This window comes from Lipotes vexillifer, unplaced genomic scaffold, assembly GCF_000442215.2.
Source record: "Lipotes vexillifer unplaced genomic scaffold, Lipotes_vexillifer_v1.1 scaffold1293, whole genome shotgun sequence".
Classification (NCBI taxonomy): Eukaryota; Metazoa; Chordata; class Mammalia; order Artiodactyla; family Lipotidae; genus Lipotes; species Lipotes vexillifer.
Window position 1 is genome coordinate 1,836,233 of NW_006790911.1, and position 24,453 is coordinate 1,860,685.

Below are 24,453 nucleotides of genomic sequence, written 5' to 3' on the forward strand. Positions count from 1 at the left end.
TTTTTAAACCGTGGTTTGGGAGATACAAAGATTCTGTGTAATCCTGAAAAAAAATAAAAGCAGAGGTTAAAAAGCAGTGCATATACTAAGTATAGATAACCCAAGTAATTGAATATTTACTTAGGTTACTAAGGAAAAATGTGGACATTTCACAGAAAAAAAAGAAACAGAGACTGTTTCTGTCTTACTATAAAAGGATACATTTATATTCCTGATCATGTTAGCTATATTAGAATTCCTGAGATCCCATAAATGGTTTAACCTGACTTACAATATACTGAATTCTGTACATACATTGTTTTTCTTCTCCACCTCTAGAGATAGGGCAATAGAGGTTATAGTAAAATTCTTACATCTTTAAAACATTGTCACTTTAAAGATGAATGAAATATCATAGTTTCTTTCATTGGCTGTAAGTTCCTGTATTTCATATAAAAGAAAATACATCTGATAAGGGCTAATATCCAAAATATATAAAGAACTCATACAACTCAGTAACAGCAGAAAAAAAATTCTGATTAAAAATGAGCAGAGGATCTGAATAGACATTTTTACAAAGAAGACACACAGATGTCCGACAGGTACATGAAAAGTTACTCAACATCACTAATCATGAGGGAAATGCAAATCAAAACCACAATGAGATATCACCTCACATCTGTTAGAATGGATATCAAAAATACAAGAAATAACAAGTGTTATTGGCAAGAAGTGGAGAAAAGGGAACCCTCATGCACTGTTGGTGGGAATGTAAATTGGTGCAGCCACTATGGAAAACAATATGGAGACTCCTCCAAAAACTAAAAACAGAACTGCCATATGATCCAGCAATTCCACTTCTGGGTATTTATCCAAAGAAAAGGGAAACACTAATTCAAAAAGATATATGCATCCCAGTGTTCAGTGTTATTATTTTCAATAGCCAAGACGTGGAAACACCCTAAGTTTCCACTGACGAATGGATAGAGAAAATGTGATACACACACACACACACACACACACACACACACACACGGAATATTATTCAGCCATAAAGAAGAATGAAATCTTGCCATTTGTGACAACATGGAGGGACATTGAGGGCATTATGATAAGTGAAATATCAGACAGAGAAAGACAGATACTGTATGAACTCACTTATATGTAGAATCTAAAAGCAAAAACAAAATAAAACATAACAAATAAAAAAAAGAACTCAAAGATATAGAAAACTAATTGGTGTTTACCTGAGACAGGGGTTGGTGGTGGGTGGAACAGGTGAAGGGTGTCAAAAGATATAAATTTTCAGTTATAAAATAAATAAGAAATGGAGATGTAATGTACAGCTTGGTGACTGTAGTTAATATTGTATTGCATATTTGAAAGTTCCTAAGAGAGATTTTTAAAGTTCTTATCACAAGAAAAAATTTGTGACAGTGTATGGTGACAGATGTTAACAAGACTTATTATGGTAATCATTTCACAATATATACAAATATACAAATTATATTGAATCATTACATTCTATACCTGGAACTAATATAATGTTATATGTCAATTATACCTTTATACCTCATTAAAAAGAGAAAGAAAATAAGTATAATTAGCCTTATATACGGATCTGTGTTATAATCTAATTGATGAAACTTAAAGGTCATGTTTATGGCAAAAACATAATCCTTTAGACATACACCTTTAGATTTAAAATATTGTCTCTCAACATCCTGGAAATATTCTATCGTCTTCTTGCTTCTGTTGATGCTTTTAACAAGTGAACATTCTAGCTAATTCTTGTAAGGGGTAGATAAGTGTGCCGGGAGCGTTGAATCTGGTCATTAAAGAATGAGATGTTTGAAATAAAGATTTCCTATTTAGTATCAATTCTGATAATGATAATTGTCAGACTGGACCTCTGAGAATGATAGTTGCAGAATAGATGAATAGTTCCTCATTTTAATACTCAGAAATATATTTATATTTCCAAGTAGTGAATGAGACACAGCCTTATAAAACCCTAAAATGAGAAAGGTATTTTACTCCATATGTTGAAGAGACTTAGGCCACATACCAGGCTGGGCGTTATTTAAAGTCTTACGTCCACTTCAATATCAAATTATCTTTTTAATTAGCTTCATTGGTAAACTGGAGCCAAATAATCATAGACACTTGACTGGTGATTGACCTGACATTTTGTTGTCCATTAAGCTTTGATATATTTCTCTTATATTCTTTATCCAACAGCAATGGAAATAAAATCCTGCCCTGAAATATAGGGCTTGGTAGTGTGGTAGGGATGCTGGCCTCACAAAAAATGTATCAAGTATTATCTTAATATCTAGCCCTACACTTTTTCTTTAAATCTTTTAAAATCTTTGATGACATGACCATGTTATTTCTCCCCTAATCACTGTCACCTATCCCAAATATTCAGCTTGTTCATAGTCTTCCTGTCTTGCTTCTGATAATATATGGTTTTAGGAAAGTGTTATTGACTTATTGACACTAAAGTATGAATAATATTTGAATTGTAATAGATCTTAAGCCAAGGAATGAACCTTTCTGACATTTAAGAAAAAAGTCACTTTTGGTAGTAGGGTCATTTAAAACCTCTAATATATCAGTTGTCACCTACTATATAAGTGGGTAAAGTTGACTAAGAGTGATTGGAAGAAATCCAGAAATGTATTTTTTCAAAGCATGTATGGTGTATAAATCCATATATTTTCATCTATATTTATAAATACATATACTTTAAGAAAATCTTTAGAAGGAAAAAGAATTAATAGGTGGTATGTCAGAGCACCATAGTAGCCACATTTATGAATTGGAATTTGATGTATCACTTTTTAATTTAATAAAGACTATATCCAAGAAGCTACTGAAAAAAATAAGATATAAGGAGAAAATTCTTAGAAACTCAGTTACACTATGGATTATGATAAAAAATTTTGATCAAATATTAGAATGGTAGCCTGATTAATGATTTTGTTAATTGATCTTTATCTAAAGTGCATATCTTTATAATTTAACTATTAACTTTATTTTTTTCTCCTTTTCCAGTGTTAAAGAACCCAGTGTGTAAATTATATAGATTTCCCACATCTGACAATAAGTGGATGCGAATCCGGGAGCAGATGTCAGAGAGCATACTTTCTTTTCATATTCCTAAGGAATTGATCTCTCTTCAAATCAAAGAAGATTTGTGTAGGTAAGAGAAAGTGATTTATGATTGTCTCTTACATTAATTATTTTTTTTATGAAATATTTTTTCTTAAAGTATGATAATAACATAAAAATCTAGATCTGCATTGTCCAGTATGATGGCTCCTAGCCCTGTATGACTATTAATCACTTGAAATGTGATTAGTCCACTTGGAGATGTTCTGCCAAGTGTAGTATAAACACCAGATTTTGAATTCATAGCACACAAACAAAAAAAGACTGATTTCATAATGAAATGTTAACATTTTGGCTATACTGGGGTTGAATACAATATGTTATTAATTTTATGTGCTTCTCTTTTTACTTTTAATTTTTATTTTATTTTATTTTTTATTGATGTATAGTTGATTTACAATGTCTTGTTAATTTCTGTTATACAGCAAAGTGATTCAGTTATAGATATTATATGCATTTTTTATATTCTTTTTCATTATGGTTTATCACAGGATATTGAATATAGTTTTCTGTGCTATACAGTAGGACCTTGTTGTTTATCCCTTCTATATATAATAGCTTACATCTGCTAACCCCAAACTCCCACTCCATCCCTTCCTCAAACCCCTCCCCCTTAGCAACCACCAGACTGTTCTCTATGTCCATGACTCTGTTTCAAAGATAGGTTCATTTGTGTCATATTTTAGGTTCCACATATAAGTGATATCATGTGGAGTCTAAAATATGATATCTTTTTACTTCTTACGTATGACTACTGACCACTAGAAAATTTTAATCACGTGTGTGACTCTCATTTGTGGCTTACATTACACCTTTTCTGTGTAAATCTCCCACCATTAAAATGTGTTGAAAAAAATTCAATTATGAATCTTTAAAATTTTCTAAAGAAAAGTAGAGAAAAAATCATGTTGAAGACTCAAAAGGGAAATAGGAAAGATTGTAAGGAAATTGACTAGCGATCTCAGTAGAGTATAAGGTATGGTTATTATGAAAAGGAATTAGAAAGCCCTAAGTTGAGAACCATCACCTTTTATGAAAAATGCTGAGACGAAAAGAATAATGGAGAGAATAATGAAATTTTAAAATGCAGTAGGCAAATTAAATCCACAGAGCCAGCAGAGAAGAACAGATTTTACACTAAGAAATCACATCTCGGATGTGGAAGACAAACACAATAAGTTCTTCTCAAATGTTCTTTCTTGGGAAAGAACAATTCATGCAAAAACTTGAAAACAGTGAAAACTCATGCAGGTTTTTATTTTACATGCTAAAATCAGACTAACCTTATACTTACTTCTCTGCAGAAGTCCATGGAGTAACATCTACTGTTTTTGATTTTTTGAGAGAAAAAGGTTGTGGCCCACTTTATTATATAGGGTCAAGTTATGACTTTTCTTTAATGAATGAAGGCAATGGAAATGACATACTTAAATACGCAGAAGCTCAGAAAATGTCATTCACCGAACTTCCTTAAAGAATCTACCCTTGAAGATATATGCTATCCAACTGAGAGAATAATTTAAATTAAGAATTATATTTGTAATATAATATAAATTAATATACTGTAATCATTAAATTATAATATGAAATTAATATGATGTAACATAACAAATTAAGAATGTAAGAATGGGACATTGTCCTACAGAAGGACTTGAAACATTTTTCTTGGTTGGGGGAAATCTCCGGCCCAGACAGAGCTTTACTCTGAAGTTCTTTTTTTGGCCTCTTTGGTTTTGTTTTAATTTTTATTGGAGTAGAGTTGATTTACAAGGCTATGTTAGTTTCTGCTGTACAGCAAAGTGAATCAGTTATACATATACATGTATCCACTCTTTTTTAGATTCTTTTCCCATATCGGTCGTTACAGAGTGCTGAGTAGTGTTCCCTGTGCTATACAGTAGGTCCTTATTAATTATCTATTTTATATACAGTAGTGTGTATATGTCAATCCCAATCTCCCAATTTATCCCTACCCCCTTTTCCCTCCTGGTAACCGTAAGTTTGTTTCTTACATCCGTGACTCTATTTCTGTTTTGTAAATAAGTTCCTTTGTACCATTTTTCTAGATTCCACATATAAGCGATATCATATGGTATTTGTCTTTCTCTGTCTCGCTTACTTCACTCAGTTTGACGATCTCTAGGTCCATCCATGTCACTGCAAATGGACTCTTTTACCCCTAGTCTTACTCAGATCCCAGAAAGTGTTATACTTACCTCAACCTTCCTCTCAACAGCACAGTTTTAATGGATTTTCTTACGTGGTTTGATGAAGACTGTGGGTGCCATCGTGCCCTTATCTTTCAGTAGTTGCAAAGAGTACAAGGTGCTTCATTTTCATGCTTGGAAATCTACATTGAGAGAATTAATTTTTAAAAAGCTTCGAGTCTTTTCTTCAAAAAAAAAGTTGCCAGGGCAACTTTATATTATGCTAAGTAACTGAAACAGCTACTTTCTGAATCTTTAAAATAACTATTAACTAAATTATATCATTTTAGTTGGTGAAGAGCAGTAAGTAAATGAGCAGTAGATAAAAGCTGCCATTAAGTCCCTATTCATAGGACCTCTGGATGGATGGAAATAGTTATAGATGGATAGACAGTGAGATAGACAGACACACAGACATAGATACATACAGTCTTTCTTTCTTTTTTTTTCCTTAGGAAAGTCAGTAAGCACAGTATGAATTTAGCTGTATAACAGGGGTTGCAAAAACTTTTCCTTAAGGACCAAATAGTAAATATTGTACAAAATATTTTACAAAAGTGAGATGTTTCCTCTCAGTTACCAAGATGATGAATTTGCAAACATGGTCAGACTGCTGTGAAGTCTGGATTTTGAAAATCCTACACTTTCTTTCATGAGCCACTGACTCTTTCAGTCTCACTTTTCACCCCAGACGTAAACTTTTCTACAACTTCTCTGTGTTGGTGTGTTGTCATCTCCCCATAGGGGTAATTAGGGTATTATTTGAATATTTTGTTACATAACTTCTCTCCTTTACCAAGGGAGTAGAAAACGGAAAATTTTCTGAAAAGACTGCTATGATTGATATCAACCTCATAAACTCGCAGGTAGAGATTTCCTAAGTTTGAGTATGGATTTAACTGTGAACGAAAATAGCAAGTAAGAAAGCGAATTTAGGGAATATTAGGTATATGTCTAGTCACAACTGTGTCTTAAAGACAAGGCATTATTAGTAGTTTTGTAATCTATTTAACTCGGTAAGAATGAAATCCCACTCAGGCATTTGAGGGTATATTGTTAATTTTATCATGTCTGGGATTGGTAAACACTTGACAGGCTAAGTTAGTGTGAGTTTGTTGTCAGGGACCAGGTGTGTGCGTGGTATGCCTCTCTGCCTAATGCATACCTGTATGTATCAATGAGGAAAATGTTGTCCTTCTCAGCCGTCATGATATGGAGTGTAAATGTTGGCAGGGACATAATGGTGCAGCAGCTACTTTCCCTCACTCATACCCAGTGCCCTTGCCTACAGCTGCCATCTAAAAACTCCCTTGCTATTAGTCCCTTAGAGTGACATTGGACTCAACGTGAACTACTTTTCTTAACTTTGAGATTGTACATACATAAAGTCTTAGGGCTGTGATAGAGTTTAAATTCTTTGGGGGCTCCCTCTGATTGGCCTAAGCATTAATACCTTCTGAGTTCAAGTTCAGATATATAACATCTGTTGCATTGGCTGTGACGTGTTTTCACAACGCTAAACTTTGAATTTTATATTCCGGTTTAGGCCCCAAAAATTCACAAGCAGAAAATCGTAGATGACAAGTTATGTTTACTGTTGTGAAGAAAGGCTTATATTAGCAATTTTCTGCTGCTTTGCTCCTGAAGCCATATTTTTAAAAATATATAAAATGTGTGGTAATTGTTTTCTGTAAAAATAATATATGGTCACTATAGAAAATAGTGAAAATATAAAAAAGAAGAAAAAAATCACTCTAAACCCACCACCCAGAAGAAATACTGTGTCTTTATTTTCTACATCTACCCTCATCTTCGTGAGCCTCACTGTGGAAAGCAGACTTTTGGTCCCCATGATTACCATGCCCTGGTATCACATTTAAATCATTCTCCCTCAAATAATTCCTGTCTCAGTAAATGCAGCCCTCTCTTCAACAGTTCAATGCAGAAACATAAAACATAAGTATTTTTGTCTTGTCTCACCAAACCTATCCACATTCCACATTCAAGTATCAATTTCTAATCATGCTAATTCCACAGTTTCCCTCAAATTCATTTATTTTTTATGTTTTCACTCTATCCATTCTAATCCCAACCACCATCATTTCTTGCCTGTGATGGTGTAGTGGTCTATAACGGTTTTTCTGCCAGTGGCCTTGCTTCCTTAAAATCCATGTTTCACTTTTTTATGAACAAATGATACAATTGAACTTATTTACAAAGCAGAAATAAACTCACAGACATAGGAAACAAATTTATGGTTACCAAAGGTGATATCAGAGGGAAGGGAGAGCAGAGAGTTTGGGATTAACAGATACACACTACTATATATAAAACAGGTAAACAACAATGACCTACTGTATAGCTCAGGGAAATATACTCAATGTCTTGTAATAACCTATAATGGAAAAGAATCTGAAAAAGAATATATACATATATGTATAACTACATCATTTTGCTGTACGCTAGAAATTAACACAACATTATAAATGAACAATTCTTAAAATATAAATGAAAAAGATCCATGGTTCACATTGCAGACTCACATAATCTGATTAAAAATGTTATAAATATGCAGATTTCCAGCAGGAGTATCAAGGAGACAGCACTGATGTATAAACTCTTAAGTACTATGCTGGAATTATGTGTTGGGAAGGGAAGATGGGAAGGTCCAGCTTACCAAGTATCAGTATAATACCTCGCTTCTGAGAAGTTTACTAAATGATTCTATAATCGTGACACCTAAGGGATGTGGCATTATAAAGTAGCCCAGTTCTTTGATCTAGCCTCCTTGAAGGATGGGGGGGAAAACACAACTGGTTTATTATAGAGTGAGTGCAGTGGAGAGAAAAAGGAGAGCACATGTTGAAGACAGCTCAGAGATCCTAAATACATAGAAGGGGTGTGTGTGTGTGTGTGTGTGTGTATGCGTATTTTTGCCTGTGTTTATAATGCCACAGGCTTTACAGTCATTCACCTTGGGTTGCATGCAGGCAAGTTATGTAGGTCTTGCCAAACTACCACTTATAAAATTTTTATAGCTTGTTTTAGTGTTGCCACGTATTTTGTTTACATTGAGTATTTTCTTCAGATTTTGTATTACTTCAAAAGTTTGCTTTGTAGTTTTGATTTGCATTTCTCTAATGATTAATGATGTTGAACATTCTTTCATGTGTTTGTCGTCAATCTGTATATCTTCTTTGGAGAAATGTCTATTTAGGTCTTCTGCCCATTTTTGGATTGGGTTGTTTGTTTTTTTGATATTTAGCTGCATGAGCTGCTTGTAAATTTTGGAGATTAATGCTTTGTCAGTTGCTTCATTTGCAAATATTTTCTCCCATTCTGAGGTATCACCTCACACTGGTCAGAATGGCCATGATCAAAAAATCTACAAACAATAGATGCTGGAGAAGGTGTGGAGAAAAGGGAACCCTCTTGCACTGTTGGTAGGAATGTAAATTGATACAGCCACTGTGGAGAACAGTAGGGAGGTTCCTTAAAAAACTAAAAATAGAACTACCATATGACCCAGCAATCCCACTACTGGGCATATACCCTGAGAAAACCATAATTCAAAAAGAGTCATGTACCACAGTGTTCATTGCAGCTCTATTTACAATAGCCAGGACATGGAAGCAATCTAAGTGTCCATCAACAGATGAATGGATAAAGAAGATGTGGCACATATATACAATGGAATATTACTCATCAGTAAAAAGAAACGAAATTGAGTTATTTGTAGTGAGGTGGATGGACCTAGGTCTGTCATACAGAGTGAAGTAAGTCAGAAAGAGAAAAACAAATACCGTATGCTAACACATATATATGGAATCTAAAAAAAATAAATAAATAAATAAATAAAAATGGTCATGAAGAACCTAGGGGCAAGATGGGAATAAAGACACAGACCTACTAGAGAATGGACTTGAGGATATGGGGAGGGGGAAGGGCAGCTGGGATGAAGGGAGAGAGTGGCATGGACATATATACACTACCAAACGTAAGGTAGATAGCTAGTGGGAAGCAGCCGCATAGCACAGGGAGATCAGCTCGGTGCTTTGTGACCACCTAGAGGGGTGGGACAGGGAGGGTGGGAGGGAGGGAGATGCAAGAGGGTAGTGATATGGGGATATATGTATATGTATAGCTGATTCATTTTGTTATAAAGCAGAAACTAACACACCATTGTAAAGCAATTATACTCCAATAAAGATGTTAAGAAAAAAAAAGTTTGCTTTGCTTAGTCAACATTGAAATATGTCAGTTAATAGAAGAAATGATGGAACTTGTGGCGTTGAAGCTCCATGGCAGCTACACATACCATATTAAATGATGGTGTGCACACATATATGTTTAGATGGGAGGCTTGGGTGGCCATAGGGTGTTTGGTTTTATCAAAACATATACTTTTCTACATTATAATATGATGTTTGAAAACTTATTATGGTACAAGAGTTTTAAAGAAATGAGGTATTTCAGTGACAATGAACCTCATGGTCCATAAAACTCCCCAGGAAAAAATTAGTTTGATTTATATCATGTATTTTTCTCTTTTTCTCCTGCTTCATTTCTTCTCTCTATATATTTTTCTTCATTGGTCCCAGGGGTGAGGAAGGAGAGAAACTTCCTTGAATATAATTTTGGGAGTCTAAAAGAAAGGATAAGAATAATTTATAACAATTAACTTTAAGATGTCCTTAGGTTTTATATAAGACATAAATATTTGTGTGTACCAGGCAGAGGAACAATCTTGTAAATAAAATATAAACATCTGAACCAAACCCTTTAGTAGGGAAAATGTAATAGAACTTGAGACATAGAAAGTTTAAATAAAAATCTTGCTAGCACTTCTTTTAGAGAATGTGAATGCTTTCTCTTAGATATTAGTGTTTGTAAATATCGTACATATACTAAATTCATGATGATAAAATATTTTATGTCAATGAAGACACTGTTTTGTTCAATACTATATATTTCAAATATTCTATATTCTTCATTTTTAGAGCTATATTACAGACCTATGATGTGTATCTATCTGTTTGTCTATCTGTCTAGTCTTAAAACTATTTCTTGAATGCAGTATATTCTTATATATGCAAAAAAATAGTAAGATACTTTGAAATCCCAGGTTGAAAGCCTAGTTGCTGCACAGAGTTACATTTCAGAGACATGTTCTACATGCTAACTTAAATATTATCACACTATTAAATGAGTTTTCTAAGCAATATACCTACTTTGAAAGAAATGACCTTTGCACCTTATCTTAAAGCATTTTGTGACTATTACATTCAAAAAGGTTCATATTATTTCAAACCAATAATGCTACAGGAGTGCCATTTAAAAAATGTTAAAAGTATATACTAGGAATTATGAACTAGAATATATTCATATAAATTCTATTTCAAAAATATCCTCATTGTACAAAAAGTTGTACACTAGAATTTTACCACATAGTGAGCCAACCTGTCCATTGAACGTCGTTAGGTCTTCTTTTCAAAATTTATCACCAGACGAGGTTTCCCCTTCACAAGGCCTACAAGGCAAACAAGGGCTCCTGTCTACCTACATCTCCAGCCTCATCTTACCCCATGTTTATTTTGGCCTGGCTGAAGCACATGACTTTTGAGACGTCTACTGACATTTGCATACTTAGATAAAATCACACTGAAAATCTTTACTGACCTTAAAGAAACATTGATTAGTGGGAAAAGTAATGAGTCAGCTATTCTGTTTAGGTCTCATAGATACTGAATAAAACCTCAAACTGATGAATTTCATAGATGTTTTTTATAGTGTTCTATCTCTTTTGCTTTGTTTCTCTTTGTGTTTCTTTCTGTCTCTCTTGTTTGCTTTCTCTGAGGAAAATCTTAAGTCCTAAAAATCCAAAAGTGATGCATAAAAAAATAATCCCATTGGGACTCCACTGTTGACTCATACCTGATGAGTGTTATTTCTTCTGTTCAGTTTTCTTCTTGCAACGTTGATGCACAGTTGGAATACCATGCGGTATATTATTTATCATGGAAAGAGCACGTTGGCCCTACCAACTCCTAGTATTGAGGGCAGATGCTGTGTGCCATTAAGTTCATCATTATAGATTCTTGGTATCATTTAATGAGATGTCCTGTAGAGCGCTTAGTTTCACCAAGCTGGCGATAGAAATATGTGTTTTATTTTGCTGTTTGGTTATTACAGTAGCCCCACAGGAACAAATAAGGCAAAGCTCATTCAGAAGCATATTTGTCCATTGTGCCAGGATTCTTTATTTCACATGGATTGAGTAGGAGAGAGTGTACGTTGTGATGATAAAAACATGGAATTGGAATAATTATCAACCCGAGTCCAAAACCTCTTTATCTGCCATTTGATATGTACTTATAGTTTTTAGAAAATTACACAATTTCTCAATTTTCAATTTTTTTTTTCACTTTTTAGATAATAATATTACCATTTGTCCTACAGGGCTACTGTAGAAATTAAGTGAACAATCATGAGACTCTAGCACTTATGGCTATGGGATTTGGGGTGTGTGTGTATGAAGTGCAGCTCTGGGTTTGAAACCTGGCTTTCCCAAGTCTACTTAATAGCTATGTGGCGTGGCACAATTTAACTAACTGTCATAATTCAGTTTCCTCAACTGTAAAGAAGGGATTAAATAATAAATGCACAAGGTTATTGTGAGGTTTAAAATGAGCTATTGAGGGCTTCCCTGGTGGCGCAGTGGTTGAGAGTCCGCCTGCCGATGCAGGGGACACGGGTTCGTGCCCCGTTCCGGGAGTATCCCACATGCCGCGGAGCGGCTGGGCCCATGAGCCATGGCCGCTGAGCCTGCGCGTCCGGAGCCTGTGCTCCGCAACGGGAGAGGCCACAACAGTGAGAGGCCCCCGTACAGTGAAAAAAAAAAAAAAAAAAAAAAAAAGGGCTATTGAAAAATGCCTGGTGCATATGTACATAGGCCTTTAATGTGTGGAAACCACTCATCGCTTATGTAAAGAATCATATACACAGTAGACACCCATTATATCAAAACTATTATTGTTGTTATTTTTCATCTTAGCTGAATGTTGATAGTGTTTCAGTCAGAAAACCGAGCCTATAATTTATTTGTAATCTCCTTTAGTTTACTAACCTAGCATACCTCATAGATACGTTTATTATACGGTACTACAAATTCCCAGAGGGCAGAAAAATGGACTTCTCTCACAAAGCTGGTGTATTTAGAGCTGAGACAGTGATTTTGGAATGATAGTCAGGCTTCAGACTTCAGATTAGTTAGGGCCTTCTGGGCCACAGAAAAGGAGGAACTTGTCAATTTTCTTATTGTACTATTCCTGGAATCTAGCATAATACCTGGCATATAATAAGCACTAAGGAATGTAGTCTTTTCCCAAGAACAACGGAAATTGCGTGAAGAGAATGACATGATTACACTTAGAAAAAGGGAAGCAAGTGTGGAGGGATAAAACAATTTAGGGGATGTTGTGTTTGTCTGGGCGAACAATGGTGGTGACTTAGACCATGGTGGCTGGGGGAAAATGGTGAAATGTACAAACATTTGGGATTTTTTTTGACGAGCAGAGTTTGGTGATGGATTATCTCTGGAGGTAAGGCGTGCAGAATAACTTAAGCATTCTGACCTGCATGACTGAATAGATAAGTTATAATTCTTTGATGTAGGACATAGTGGGCAAGCACAAGCTTTAGAAGAAAGCAAGGAGCCCTCTTTGGCTCTTAATTTAACTATTGAGGTCTTTGCTATTAAGTACAGATGCTGCATGCTCCATGTGGCTATTGAAACTTAAGTTAAAATTTGTTAAAATGAAATGAAATTTAAATTTTAGTTTCTCCATCACCTTAGTCACATTTTAAGTATGCAGTAGTCACATATGGCTAGTAACCATTGTAATTAAGTAGCACAGCTTTGGAGCATCACCATCACACAGAGAGTTCTATTGGACAGCCCTGATCTAGGATAACCAGCAGTAGCATCTCTAATTTTAAAGAGTTCTAGTAACATAAAATCCCCCTTTCTTCCTGCTCATTGGAATTTAATGTAAAGAACAAGAAGGCTGACATCAAGCTTTACCCTTGTCTGCAAAAACAGAAGGGTTTTCTTTTGTTTTTTCCTCAAGCTGATAGTATCAAGATATATGTTCTTGATGTGATTTCTAGTGAGAGTGAGATTGTGCTGTATTTCTAATGGAGAGTCTATCTAGCATAGTAGTTTAAAGCATGGGCACCCTAGACAAACCTCCTGGGCTTCATCCCAACTCTGCTACTCACTATCTGGATAACTTTGGGTAAATTACTTATCTTCCCTGAGTCTCAGTTTCCTCATTTAAAAAATAAGGATGATAATAATAATACCTACTGCCTTGGGCTGTTACGCATATAGAATGAGTGAATATTTATGAAGTTCTTATTATAGTGCCTGGCATGAATAAGGATAATCAGCACTGCTAAATATTTGTTAAAGGAATAGAAAATACATAAGAACTTTGTTTTGTTGTTTGAGATTCCAGCAATTATGGTAGCCAAGGCTGTCTGGTAAGTGCACACTTGAGCAAAATATTTGCACCAGCTCTTTGATGACCTGGGTGGAATTTACATACAGATGAGGCCCTCAGATGAGAGATTCCAATCTTGTCCTCTTATTGAAGGATACTTGCTGAAGAGAAATCATACTCACCAGAAATTGAAATAAAAAAGAGAACAAGATTTGCATTCACAAGACCTCAGTACATGTCTTGATCCTGCCTCTTCCTAACAATATGGCATCAAATAAGTCACTTTTCTTCTCACTTATCTTCTTCCCATTTGTCCAGAACAATGTTGTTCACTAGAACTTTCCACGACGATGGAAATGTTCTATACTGCACTGCCTACTCTGATAGCCATGTAGCTATCGAGCACTTGAAATGTGCCTAGTGAGACTGAATTTTTTATTTTGTTTAGTCGGGCTCTGGGACAATTATATCTGAGGAGTGTTTTAAGAATAAGAAAAGAGACACATTCTATACAAAAGTAACCTTGATTACCTGGAAAGCCTTACGGTGTTCCCCAAAGAGCTCTACTTCCAGCACTTTGAGAGCTTCTTGAATTCTGTCTACCTATGAAACTGAACTGGGTGACAGCTGCACTCCAGATGCAGGAGTGAGAATTCAAAGGGGTGATACTCACAAATGTTTGCAACTTCTAAAAGTATGGGCATGAATAATGAAAAATGGTAACAGTGTGAGCATATGTTCTTGCTTTAGTAGCCTTTCAGGTACAGTGAGTAATTTTCATGGCTACCCCAAATAAAAAGACATCTATTAGTATATGTGGATGTAGGAGAAACTTCATGTGAACACACCACCATTTTAAGCATAAATGAAACACTGAGCTTTAACATATTAAAACAATAAATGACCATGTTTGACAAACTTTGAAGGGTAAAGAAGATGTTATGTGGAAGTAAATAAACACCAAATCACCTTTATCAGGAGCAGCAAATGGACTCTCAGGATGGAATAAGACATATTTATCATTCCTCATTTTTTTCTAACGCAGCTACCTAAAATTAAATTATAGAATCTGGCTGTTTATCAGATACAAACAGATTCTGTGATTACAACTAATTCCTGTAGTTACCGTGTTCCAATGCTTAGTCTTTGCTTATAAACTTGAAACCTTGAGTGTATAGTACAACAGCCGCTTATTTTAACGTCACATGAAAATCAGAGTGAATGACCACTCAGAATATCCAGTCACTTTTTCCAGTGAAATAGTGGCTCGTGGATTGCAACATTACCCACGTTGTCATTTACAAAGATGCGTTTTAAAAAAGCCTGTGATTTATGGATGCAGTTTTTATCCCTCTACGGGTTAAAGCACAGACAGTTTGAATTGCGGGTTGAAAATACTGTGAAACTTGACATGTAGCTGAACTTTGTTCAGTTTTATGGTGTCACCCGGCCACTTTATGAAATGAAGCCACCCACCAGTCATTTATGGAGTCTACACTTCATTGACTATTTCATGTTTAATTTTTTTTTCCTAATGGGTAAATTTTTATGGCTTCTTTCAGGTTTGTTTTAAGGTCTAATTTTGCTTAATGAACGAAAGCCATTTGCCTCTTAAACTTGCCACCCATGTACACCCACATGTAGTTTTAGAGTGTGATAACTACCAAAAGGCTCTATTTAAATTGTGTAGCCATTTTTATTCTACAAAATGGTATTGCACAGCTCATTGTAGGAAAATATTTCTATTTGCTTAGATAATAACAATTTCAAATAACATTTTAATGTCTTTCTTACTGCTCTGTATCCTTTGGTAGATAAATTTTTATCAGGCTATTTTGGTCTTACCACCTTCTTGTAAATGAATTAACTGTTACTCTTGGGCACTCTTTCTTACAATAATTACTTTTCATAATTTCAGGAATTTTTGAATTCACATAACCAGATTTTTTTAAGTTGATTATTCTGGGTTTACACTTCTAATAAGATAGGTGTTCACATGTGGCGCTTTGACCTCAGGACTAGAGATTTCTTCTGTATGTCCCTTAGACAAGCTGAGCATTTCTATGGTTATTTTTCTTTTGAAGAAGTCAAGAGTATTTGTAAAATGTAGTGGGAGAGATAAAAGTTCATGAAAGAGCCTAAACTATATTCTAGATGTTTCCATCTCACCACCACCCCCAACTTCTTTTACACCAAGCAGAAAGAAAGCTTTCTGATGGAATCTCTACATAGTTAGTGTATTACTCAGGATTCTCTAGAGAAACAGAACTAGTAGTGTGTGTGTGTGTGTGTGTGTGTGTGTGTGTGTGTGTGTACACTCATCCTCAGATCTTCAGGGTGAGTCAGCAAGCTGGAGACCTAGGGAAGACTATGTTGTAGTTGTAGTCCAAAGGCCAGCAGGCTTGAGACCCAGGAAAAGCCAGTGTCCCAGCTCAAAGTCAGCCTGGCAGGAGGAGTTCTCTTTTGGTCAGGGGATGGTCAGCCTTTATGCTGTATTCAAGCCTTCAACTGGTTGGATGAAGCCCACCCGAAGTAGGGAGGACAATCTGCTTTACTCAGTCTATAGATTTAAATGTTAATCTCATCCAAAACAACCTTATAGAAACACCGGCAATCACATTGGACCAAATATCTGACACCCTGTGGTCTAGCTAAGTTGACACGTAAAATTAACCATCACAGTAAGAGATGCCATATGAAGATACATTTCAAATCTTTCTCTATCCTTGAGGAAGACATAACCAAACTAGGGTTACAGATCTCAACCATATAAGGTTAGAAGACTCAACAGTGATTCATTTATGTATTGCATGTATCCATTTTAACTGGGGCAGAGCTCAGCATTCTACTTTGGGGTTAGCTTATATTTTGACTTTATCTCGAATTTCAGGAAAATCTAAGAATTACAGTCTTCAAGCAAATCTTTCATTCAGTTAACAGGCCTACATGGAACACTTTCTATGGACAAAGGACTGTGGTAGGACAAGACGATAAACAAGACAAGTCTCTGTAACTCACAGACTCAGAGCAAAGTTTTCCCCATGTTGGAATTCCCCCCCTTGAATACATCATCATCAGACCTTGAAACTACTTTTAAATAGAGGCTTTAAGTAGATGCTAAACTTTTTCCTCTTTGAACTAGGTTCTATTTTGGTAGTCTTAAACCTAGCTTTATTTTTCAGCAGTAGAAACTGTTTACAGCTCTGTACAGAGAATTCCAGCATTAATTAGGGAGATTCAGTTAGAGCAGGTGGATGGCTGGAGTAAGGAAAAGGGCCGAATGCCAGTTTGCTTACTTGGTTTCCCTGTTGCCCAGCACCCTCCCTGTCCTTCTAGCCATGACAGCCCCAGGGGTGTAAGTAATGAAGTTTAAAAAACATTTACCTATTTAATAATCTTTCCAGTGTTTCATGCATTATATGTGAAAGCTGTAAAGCAGCTTTGGCTATTTCCTTTTCAGTTTCTCTGTGACTCATTTTGTGTTCAGTTATTTCTTTTTACTCTTCAAGAGTCATATGGGGTTTTTTTTTTTTTTTTTGGTCTCATTTTCTCTTCATGTTATTTAATAGTCTGTGTTTCAAACATGTTATACTTAGTAGTGTGTTTCACATTATGGAAGGTTCAGAGGGTCATAATAACCTCCAGGAACTTGCAATTTTCCTAAAGAGAAAAAGCATGTATTTTTGAAATATTTAAACAAGGTAAGATGAAACAAACCATATAGGCAAAAAGTACACCATCAGGTTATTTCCAGAGATCTGTATGAATATTTCATCAAGTATCAAGAATGTCAGTCTTTACAGTTGAAATGTCAAGAACCATAGAGCATTAGGTATTTCTCAAGTAGGCCTTAGCAATCACCTGTCTCCTTTGGAGACTTGTTTTATATGATTTGCCTTTTATTTTTGTAGGTAGCAAAGTGAAAGTGGATGGATGGCAGTAAGTGCCAAAAGAACTTTAATGTGTAAGCGGCCCAAGCTTATTAGTATTTGAATATTCAGTCTTTCTTTTCAACTTCCTGTGCCTACCTATTGGAGTCTTGGAGAACTGGAAAGAGTTAGAGACAAGCTAGAAAATTTGTTTTAAAAATAGAACTTTAGTGAGAGTAAGGTAGGGAATTCGTAAGAGATTGTGTGTGTTTAGCAGGGCAGTGGATTTTCCAGAAAGAAATATTCATTGTCATTGTTGTAAGGTAGCAATGGAAGGAGACAGCTTTTGAAAGCAGAAGGTGTTGTTACTGTGAGTAAAATGATAATGTTAATAGATAGCGGAGTGTTTTAAAAAATATTTTTCTATGGATTAAAAATGCATTTACACAGCTCATCACTTTTTCCATTCACACCAAAGGTTTAGTAAAGATGTGTAACTGTTTAATTATAACGTTGATGCCAGATTTCTGTTTAGATAAAAGTGGCAACATGCAGACTGGACCACAGGGGCCATTATCTATGAGTCTCAGAATACTAGACACCACTATGCACTTGAACATATTTTAGAGATTATTAGTGCATACCTAGTAGCCATGCCATTTGAACTGAAAGATACAGAAGTAAAAAATCTCAACTTACAACTTACCCTTTGTTCAGGTTTAATGTTAAAAGTACATGAAAGTTTATAAATGTGATTCTAGAAGTCAGTAGCTCCAGGTTCTACACCCCTTCACTCCGTATATGTTCACTGAGTACCTTCATAAACAAGGCACTGTGTTTATTGTTTGTAATTTTGTTAATTTGTTTTTTATTTCTTTGTTCTTACAGTGGAGAATCTTATGGGGAGAGGAAAGAGTTGGTATAGAATTATAGTCTAAAAGGCTTATGGTTTTCTAGTGACTCTGAGATTAACAAGCAGTTTTATTTAGATGCCTCCATCTGTGAAGCAAGACGTTTCAAATTGTTTCCTAAATTTCCTTCCAGCCATGGCATTCTGTGAGTTTGTAGTTGTTGTTTTCTTTTACTATATCAGAAAGGGTATGTTAATTCTGATATCCTAAAACTTGGGTCATTTAAAGGGATATTTTGCAAATGAAAGACGTGCTGATCATTACAATGGAGTAACAGGTATAAACTGGCACATATGGTTGCTCCACCTCTAACATATGTTGGTTCAATGACAAATAATGGGGGAAATCAGGAATATAGCACATACATATACATACACAGAAAGGACCTTCTTTGTCTGTGTACATAAATAACTGCTGTGATTTGAACTGTATTTCTGATGCATATACCATTCAGACTTTATGTATATAAAAGTCATATATATGTCATAAATATATATGAAAGTCATATATATCATATTTATCAAAAATATAGTGTATATATATGTGTATATATATAAAATCATTAATGGAGAAGCAGAGTGTGTCAAATAGAGCCCAAGGAAGAGGAACATTTCCAAAGTTCCTAACTGTGTTGCCAGCCCTTGGGTACATGAGATTGAACAATGGGCCTGAACGTATCCATGGTGAGAAATAATGCTGCCCTGTGGAGGCTTCAGCAAATTCAGGTAGGATTGTTTCAGTGCAGACCTTTAGGGTTCTGAAATGTACTGGTGGCTCCTGCATCATCCCAGTGTGATACTGGGCCCTAGTTAGAGACTAAACCCCTGATGATGGGACACAGAATGACTCTGGGCCTAGAGCTGCCCATTGTGAACTGGGTACTACTGTGATCCCATTGTATGATGTGGGAGTAATGTATTGTGTGGTGGGAGTGATACATTCGGAACTGGGCTTAAGCAGATCCGGGAGGTATGAGCATGTATTGTAAAGAGCTGTCCCAGAGTCTCATGTCACTGATCTCATGTTAGTACCTCTATCTTATGATGCTTCTCTCGCATTCTGATTAACTCATGGAGGAAGAAAACACTCAAACTCTTAAAAAGATGGGTCAGCCTGATGTGTTAGGTGGGCCTTAAGGTCAATAATGAAGACTATCCATCCAGTGGGGAGATCTGAGAAACAGTATGATTGTTAATCATTTAGAGGGAGAGATGGCCTGAGGTGTGGATATATATCAAGTTTAGCAAAGTGAATGGCTTCACGGGCCTGGAAGAAATAAGTCTAGAAGATTGGATTCAAGGAGTATGGGCAAGGATATGTAGATGGGCTTACGGGAGTGAGCACAAGTATGCCTGAGCCATGCCCATCAGAAAGCAAGTACTCTTTATGACCAGAGAACATTATCACCTGCCCATGGATTAGCCAGACTCCTTTCTTGGACACTCCAGAGTTTGTGAAATAGACCCATGAAGAAAATGGCCTTGGTGGCAGACACAGGGGTTATACATGGACCTAGAGGCGTGGCCTCCCTCTCCAAGGCTGATATAGCTACTGTCACTGCTAAATGTTAAATGCCAGAAATAGACTGGCAATGGACGCAAATATGGTACCATTCCTTGGGGGAGACCCAGCAGCTATTTGGTGGCAGGTCAATTACATTGCATCCCTTTGACCTTGGAAAGGGCAGCAGTTTATCCTGGGACATGAAACATAGTCTGAATATGTGTTTCCCTTTTCTGCTCACATTGCCACTGCTGGCACCCCCATCTGATGGCTTACAGAATGATCTGGTGTCCCACATAACATTGCTCCAACCAAAGGACAAGTGCTATGTAAAACGAGGTGCGACATGAGTTTGTAATCACTGCATGCCCCTCCACCCAAAAGCCACAGACCTGATAGAACAGTGGAATAATATTAACCATGAAAGACTCAGCTAAGGTACCAGCTTGGGTGAAAAAACTTAGGGTTGGGGTACTATCCTCCAGGATGAAGTTTATATGCTAAACCAACAGCTGGTATAGGATGTTGTGCCCACTATAGCTAAAACAACCACCTCTAGAAGAAAGGGTTAGCCCTTATAATCAATCACAGTGCCCCACTTTTGGGGATCTGTGCTTTCTTTCCCTCCAGCCTTAGACTTTGCCAGTTAGAATCCTGGTTCTTGGAGTATGGGGACAGGCGTTCTGTCAGGGGACCCATTAAGAGTCCCACTTAACTGGAAGTTGTGGTTGATTTCATGTGTGATCTGACTACCATACATTCCTAACTAAATGGACCAGCAAAGATAGTAAGAGATACTGTGCTCATCACCATGGGGAAATAGGGCTGCTGAGCAAAGAGAAATTTATCTAGAACTCAGAGGTGTTCCATGGCCAGAAGTGCATGGGAAATTGCCACAACTAAAATTCCATAACAGCAAGGAAACTAAGAGCCTAATGTCTTCAGATTAAGGTCTAGGTGACCTCACAAGGCAGCACTCCAGAAATGCCAGTGGAGTATGAGACAAATTTGAAATGAGTGGTAGAATGATGAATATCACCAGTTAAGGCCCCCAAAATCAGCTGGAGTATTGACTATTGTGCTGGGTTCGCTGCTTCTCTTTAAATCTTTGGGAAGTTGCAACTGGCCGTCATTTTGAAGGATTGTACTTGAACTTCCCTCTTGCAGAAGATGAAGAATGTTGTCTTATATGCTATCTGGATTTCATAAATGGATCGGAATTGTGCAAGAAGTTGCCTGTCCTGGGCCCCGTTTCTGTGCTTTCCTATGCCCGCTCACCCCCAACACGTCCTCAGGTTTTGACCACCTGCTCAATGGAGAGCCCCTCCTGGGCTCAGTTTATGTGCTTTTCTGTGCTGGCTTAACTGGAATGTGTCTTCAAGTTTTGACCACTTGCTCAATGGAGAACCCCAACTGGTGCCACCATTGTTACCTTATCTCCTGATGCCACCAACTTAGCAGTCTCCCTCAAGGTGAAGACCAGCCATTATCATGCACCCAGTGGCATCTGCCATGGGAATATCCAGAGTGGATTTGGCACCTATGTCTTACCAGACCCAGGAAAGTTCTGTCTCCACTGGAATATTGCCCCCGCAGTGGCTGCCTCGAGGAGACAGATTGCATAACTAGAAGTACAGAGGAGCTAAAGTCCCATCGGATGAATCTTTACCAGTGAAATAGAGTGGATGGTAAGGAACTGGCATATAAATGCATTTTCCTCCATCTAACAATCTGTTCCAAGGTGCAGAGATTCCATATGACTTCTCTGGAGTCATTCCACATGGCCACCTAACCAGCTGTGTTTTCTTGTGAAGTTCTGCCCAGCTTGATAACGAACGGCGTTATGCCTGTTTTCGCTTTTTCCCTCCAGCACTTCCCTTCTTACCTCCCTCTGACTGACCTGGGATTGCTTGATCTCAGACTCTGCCTTCCAGAGAACCTGGATGGAGATATAAAACAAGGCTCTTAGATGCTAAAGTTTTTGTTTACTGAGTGACAAATCAAAATATAATACAAACAGCCTTAGCCTTCCTGATTGAAAAGTTTACTGATTTTGATGCAGCCAACTATCTTCTCTATTTTCATGTATTAATGTAATTAATTTCTTTCATTTTCTAAAAACTTACTTTCTTACTCTGCCCTATTTTGTTTTACACCTTTTTCATTACTCTAGTTTATTATACCTTTATACTATTGTTCTTCTATATTTGAACTTTTTTTTAAAAAGATTTTTTTTTTGATGTGGACCATTTTTAAAGTCTTTATTGAATTTGTTACAATATTCCTTCTGTTTTATGCTTTGGTGTTTTGGCCGCAAGGCATGTGGAATCATAGCTCCCTGACTAGGGATCGAACCCGCACCCCCTGCATTGGAAGGCAAAGCCTTAACCACTGAACCACCAGGGAAGTCCCTGAACTTTGTTAATGCAGAGAAACCTTATGTTGTTTGTTTGTCCCTTTCAGAATGTGTATCTGTTTAATGTCCTCTCTTAGAACAAAACAGCAGTGAACGCCAGGTTTCGTCTAGTTATTCCTGTATGTAAGTTTTGACATATTGGAGGAGTGTAATGAATTTTAAACCCCAGTTTATAGATTCCTCCCGGCTTCCTTCAAGTCACTCCCTACAGAACGCTAAGATTTTCTGATCACACTTTGTCGGACTCCTCTTGGGCAGGGAGGTGTACTCCACCCCAATATTCCACACTGTAGTCAGAGGCTTCACTCTTACCGTCCCCTCCATCGCCACCTCCCTTATAATTATTATTTCTGATAGGAATTCAGAGACAACATAAATTGTAAACCCATGGTGTGTTTATTAGTGTTAAACAGTAATACCTAGTTAAGATTTCTATTATAACCATATATTGAAGGTAAATCCCAAAATCTTACATATTAAGTTGACATATCACATTTGCTCTCACCTCAGATTTGACCTAATTGCCCAGATTCTCCTAGACTTGATATCTCCAGCTTTTGGAATTATCTGTTTGTTTTGGTTGTTGTTGTTTTGTCCTGAATTTGAATACCCTACCATCTGAGTCCACACAGAGAAGTTGACTTCCCGACTCTTCAACCTTCTCTCCTACCCCCCCTTTGGTCATGAATTTCCTTTACTCCCATTGTCCATTGATTAATTACTTGCATGAATGTTGTCTGATGAAAGTTCATCTATGGAAAAGTTGAGAATGAGATTAATGTTCACAGAAATTGTGAAGACCTCAGATGGAAGATGCAGCAATACTATATTGCATTCCCGTTGAAACCAACCAAAGGCAGCTACGAGCATTTGGAAGCAAGTCACATTTTTGCACACGATCCATGATTCCTGAGTTTAACAGGATGTTAAAGATTCTGCATCTTCTGAATTTATTAGCTTGGTATTTAGCATGTTTCACAGCCAAAATAGCAAAGAAGTTTCATTACTGCTGGTTAAACTGCCTCATGAAAATGTTGTTGGTAAAAGGTTATAGAAATGAATGAAAAATCTAACCAAGAAGCATATTAAACCATTTATCATTATAATTTAGAAAGGCATTCTGATGACTTAAATTAACATGGCTAAAGGGTAGAGAATTAAAGTTAATAATTAAAACCTAGATCTTGATTAGCTCTTCTTTTGATAAAGAGGGGACAAAATATAGGCATACAGTATTTACTTAAATTGTCCTTAGGAGAAATTGAGACCAATAAAATCATACCTGATCATACTATTTATGGGCTTTAGAAAGATTACAGCTATATTATATATAAACTATATTACGTGATTAGCTTGTGTTTCCCTCACAGTCAGATAACCCTTTCCAAATTATTTCATGTGGGATAGTCAAAGCCTAGAACTTAGCTATCTCTCTATTGAGGTTTGGTGTTTTGTTTTGTTTTAACTGAATGGCCTCTATTTATATTAAGGATAATAAGTCTTTGCCATCTTTGTGAAATTTTTATCAATAAATTTAAACTTTTTTTTGCTCTTTGACATACAGGACTTTTAATGTTTGTGTGGCCTAACCTAGTCACTTCTTCCTTTGTGTTAAAATGATTTTTTTTCCAAATAAGCACAGAGCTTTCCTGAAAGGGATGGTGAATCAGTTAGTTTGGCAACCCTGATTAAGCATTTTGTGTCTGTGGGTTTAAGATCAAAATAAATATTTTCTCTTCTTTTTCATTCTTAACAGAAACCAGGAGCTAAAAGAACTTGGTGAGCTTTCTCCACACTGGGACAATCTACGAAAAAATGTCCTTACTCACTGTGATCAAATGGTGAATATGTACCAAGACATTCTGACAGAACTCAGCAAGGAAACAG

General features: G+C 36.4%; 1 protein-coding gene across 1 annotated transcript in view; it reads left to right on the plus strand.

Annotated features, from left to right (window-relative positions):
* The window catches only part of INPP4B (inositol polyphosphate-4-phosphatase type II B), a 352,372-nt gene that overhangs the window by 167,527 nt on the left and 160,392 nt on the right, over window positions 1-24,453 (plus strand). Inside the window, exons 9-10 of the mRNA XM_007464000.1 lie at window positions 3,040-3,187; window positions 24,323-24,453. Of these exons, the coding sequence (XP_007464062.1) occupies window positions 3,040-3,187; window positions 24,323-24,453 (279 nt within the window). The remainder of the gene's footprint in view (window positions 1-3,039; window positions 3,188-24,322) is intronic.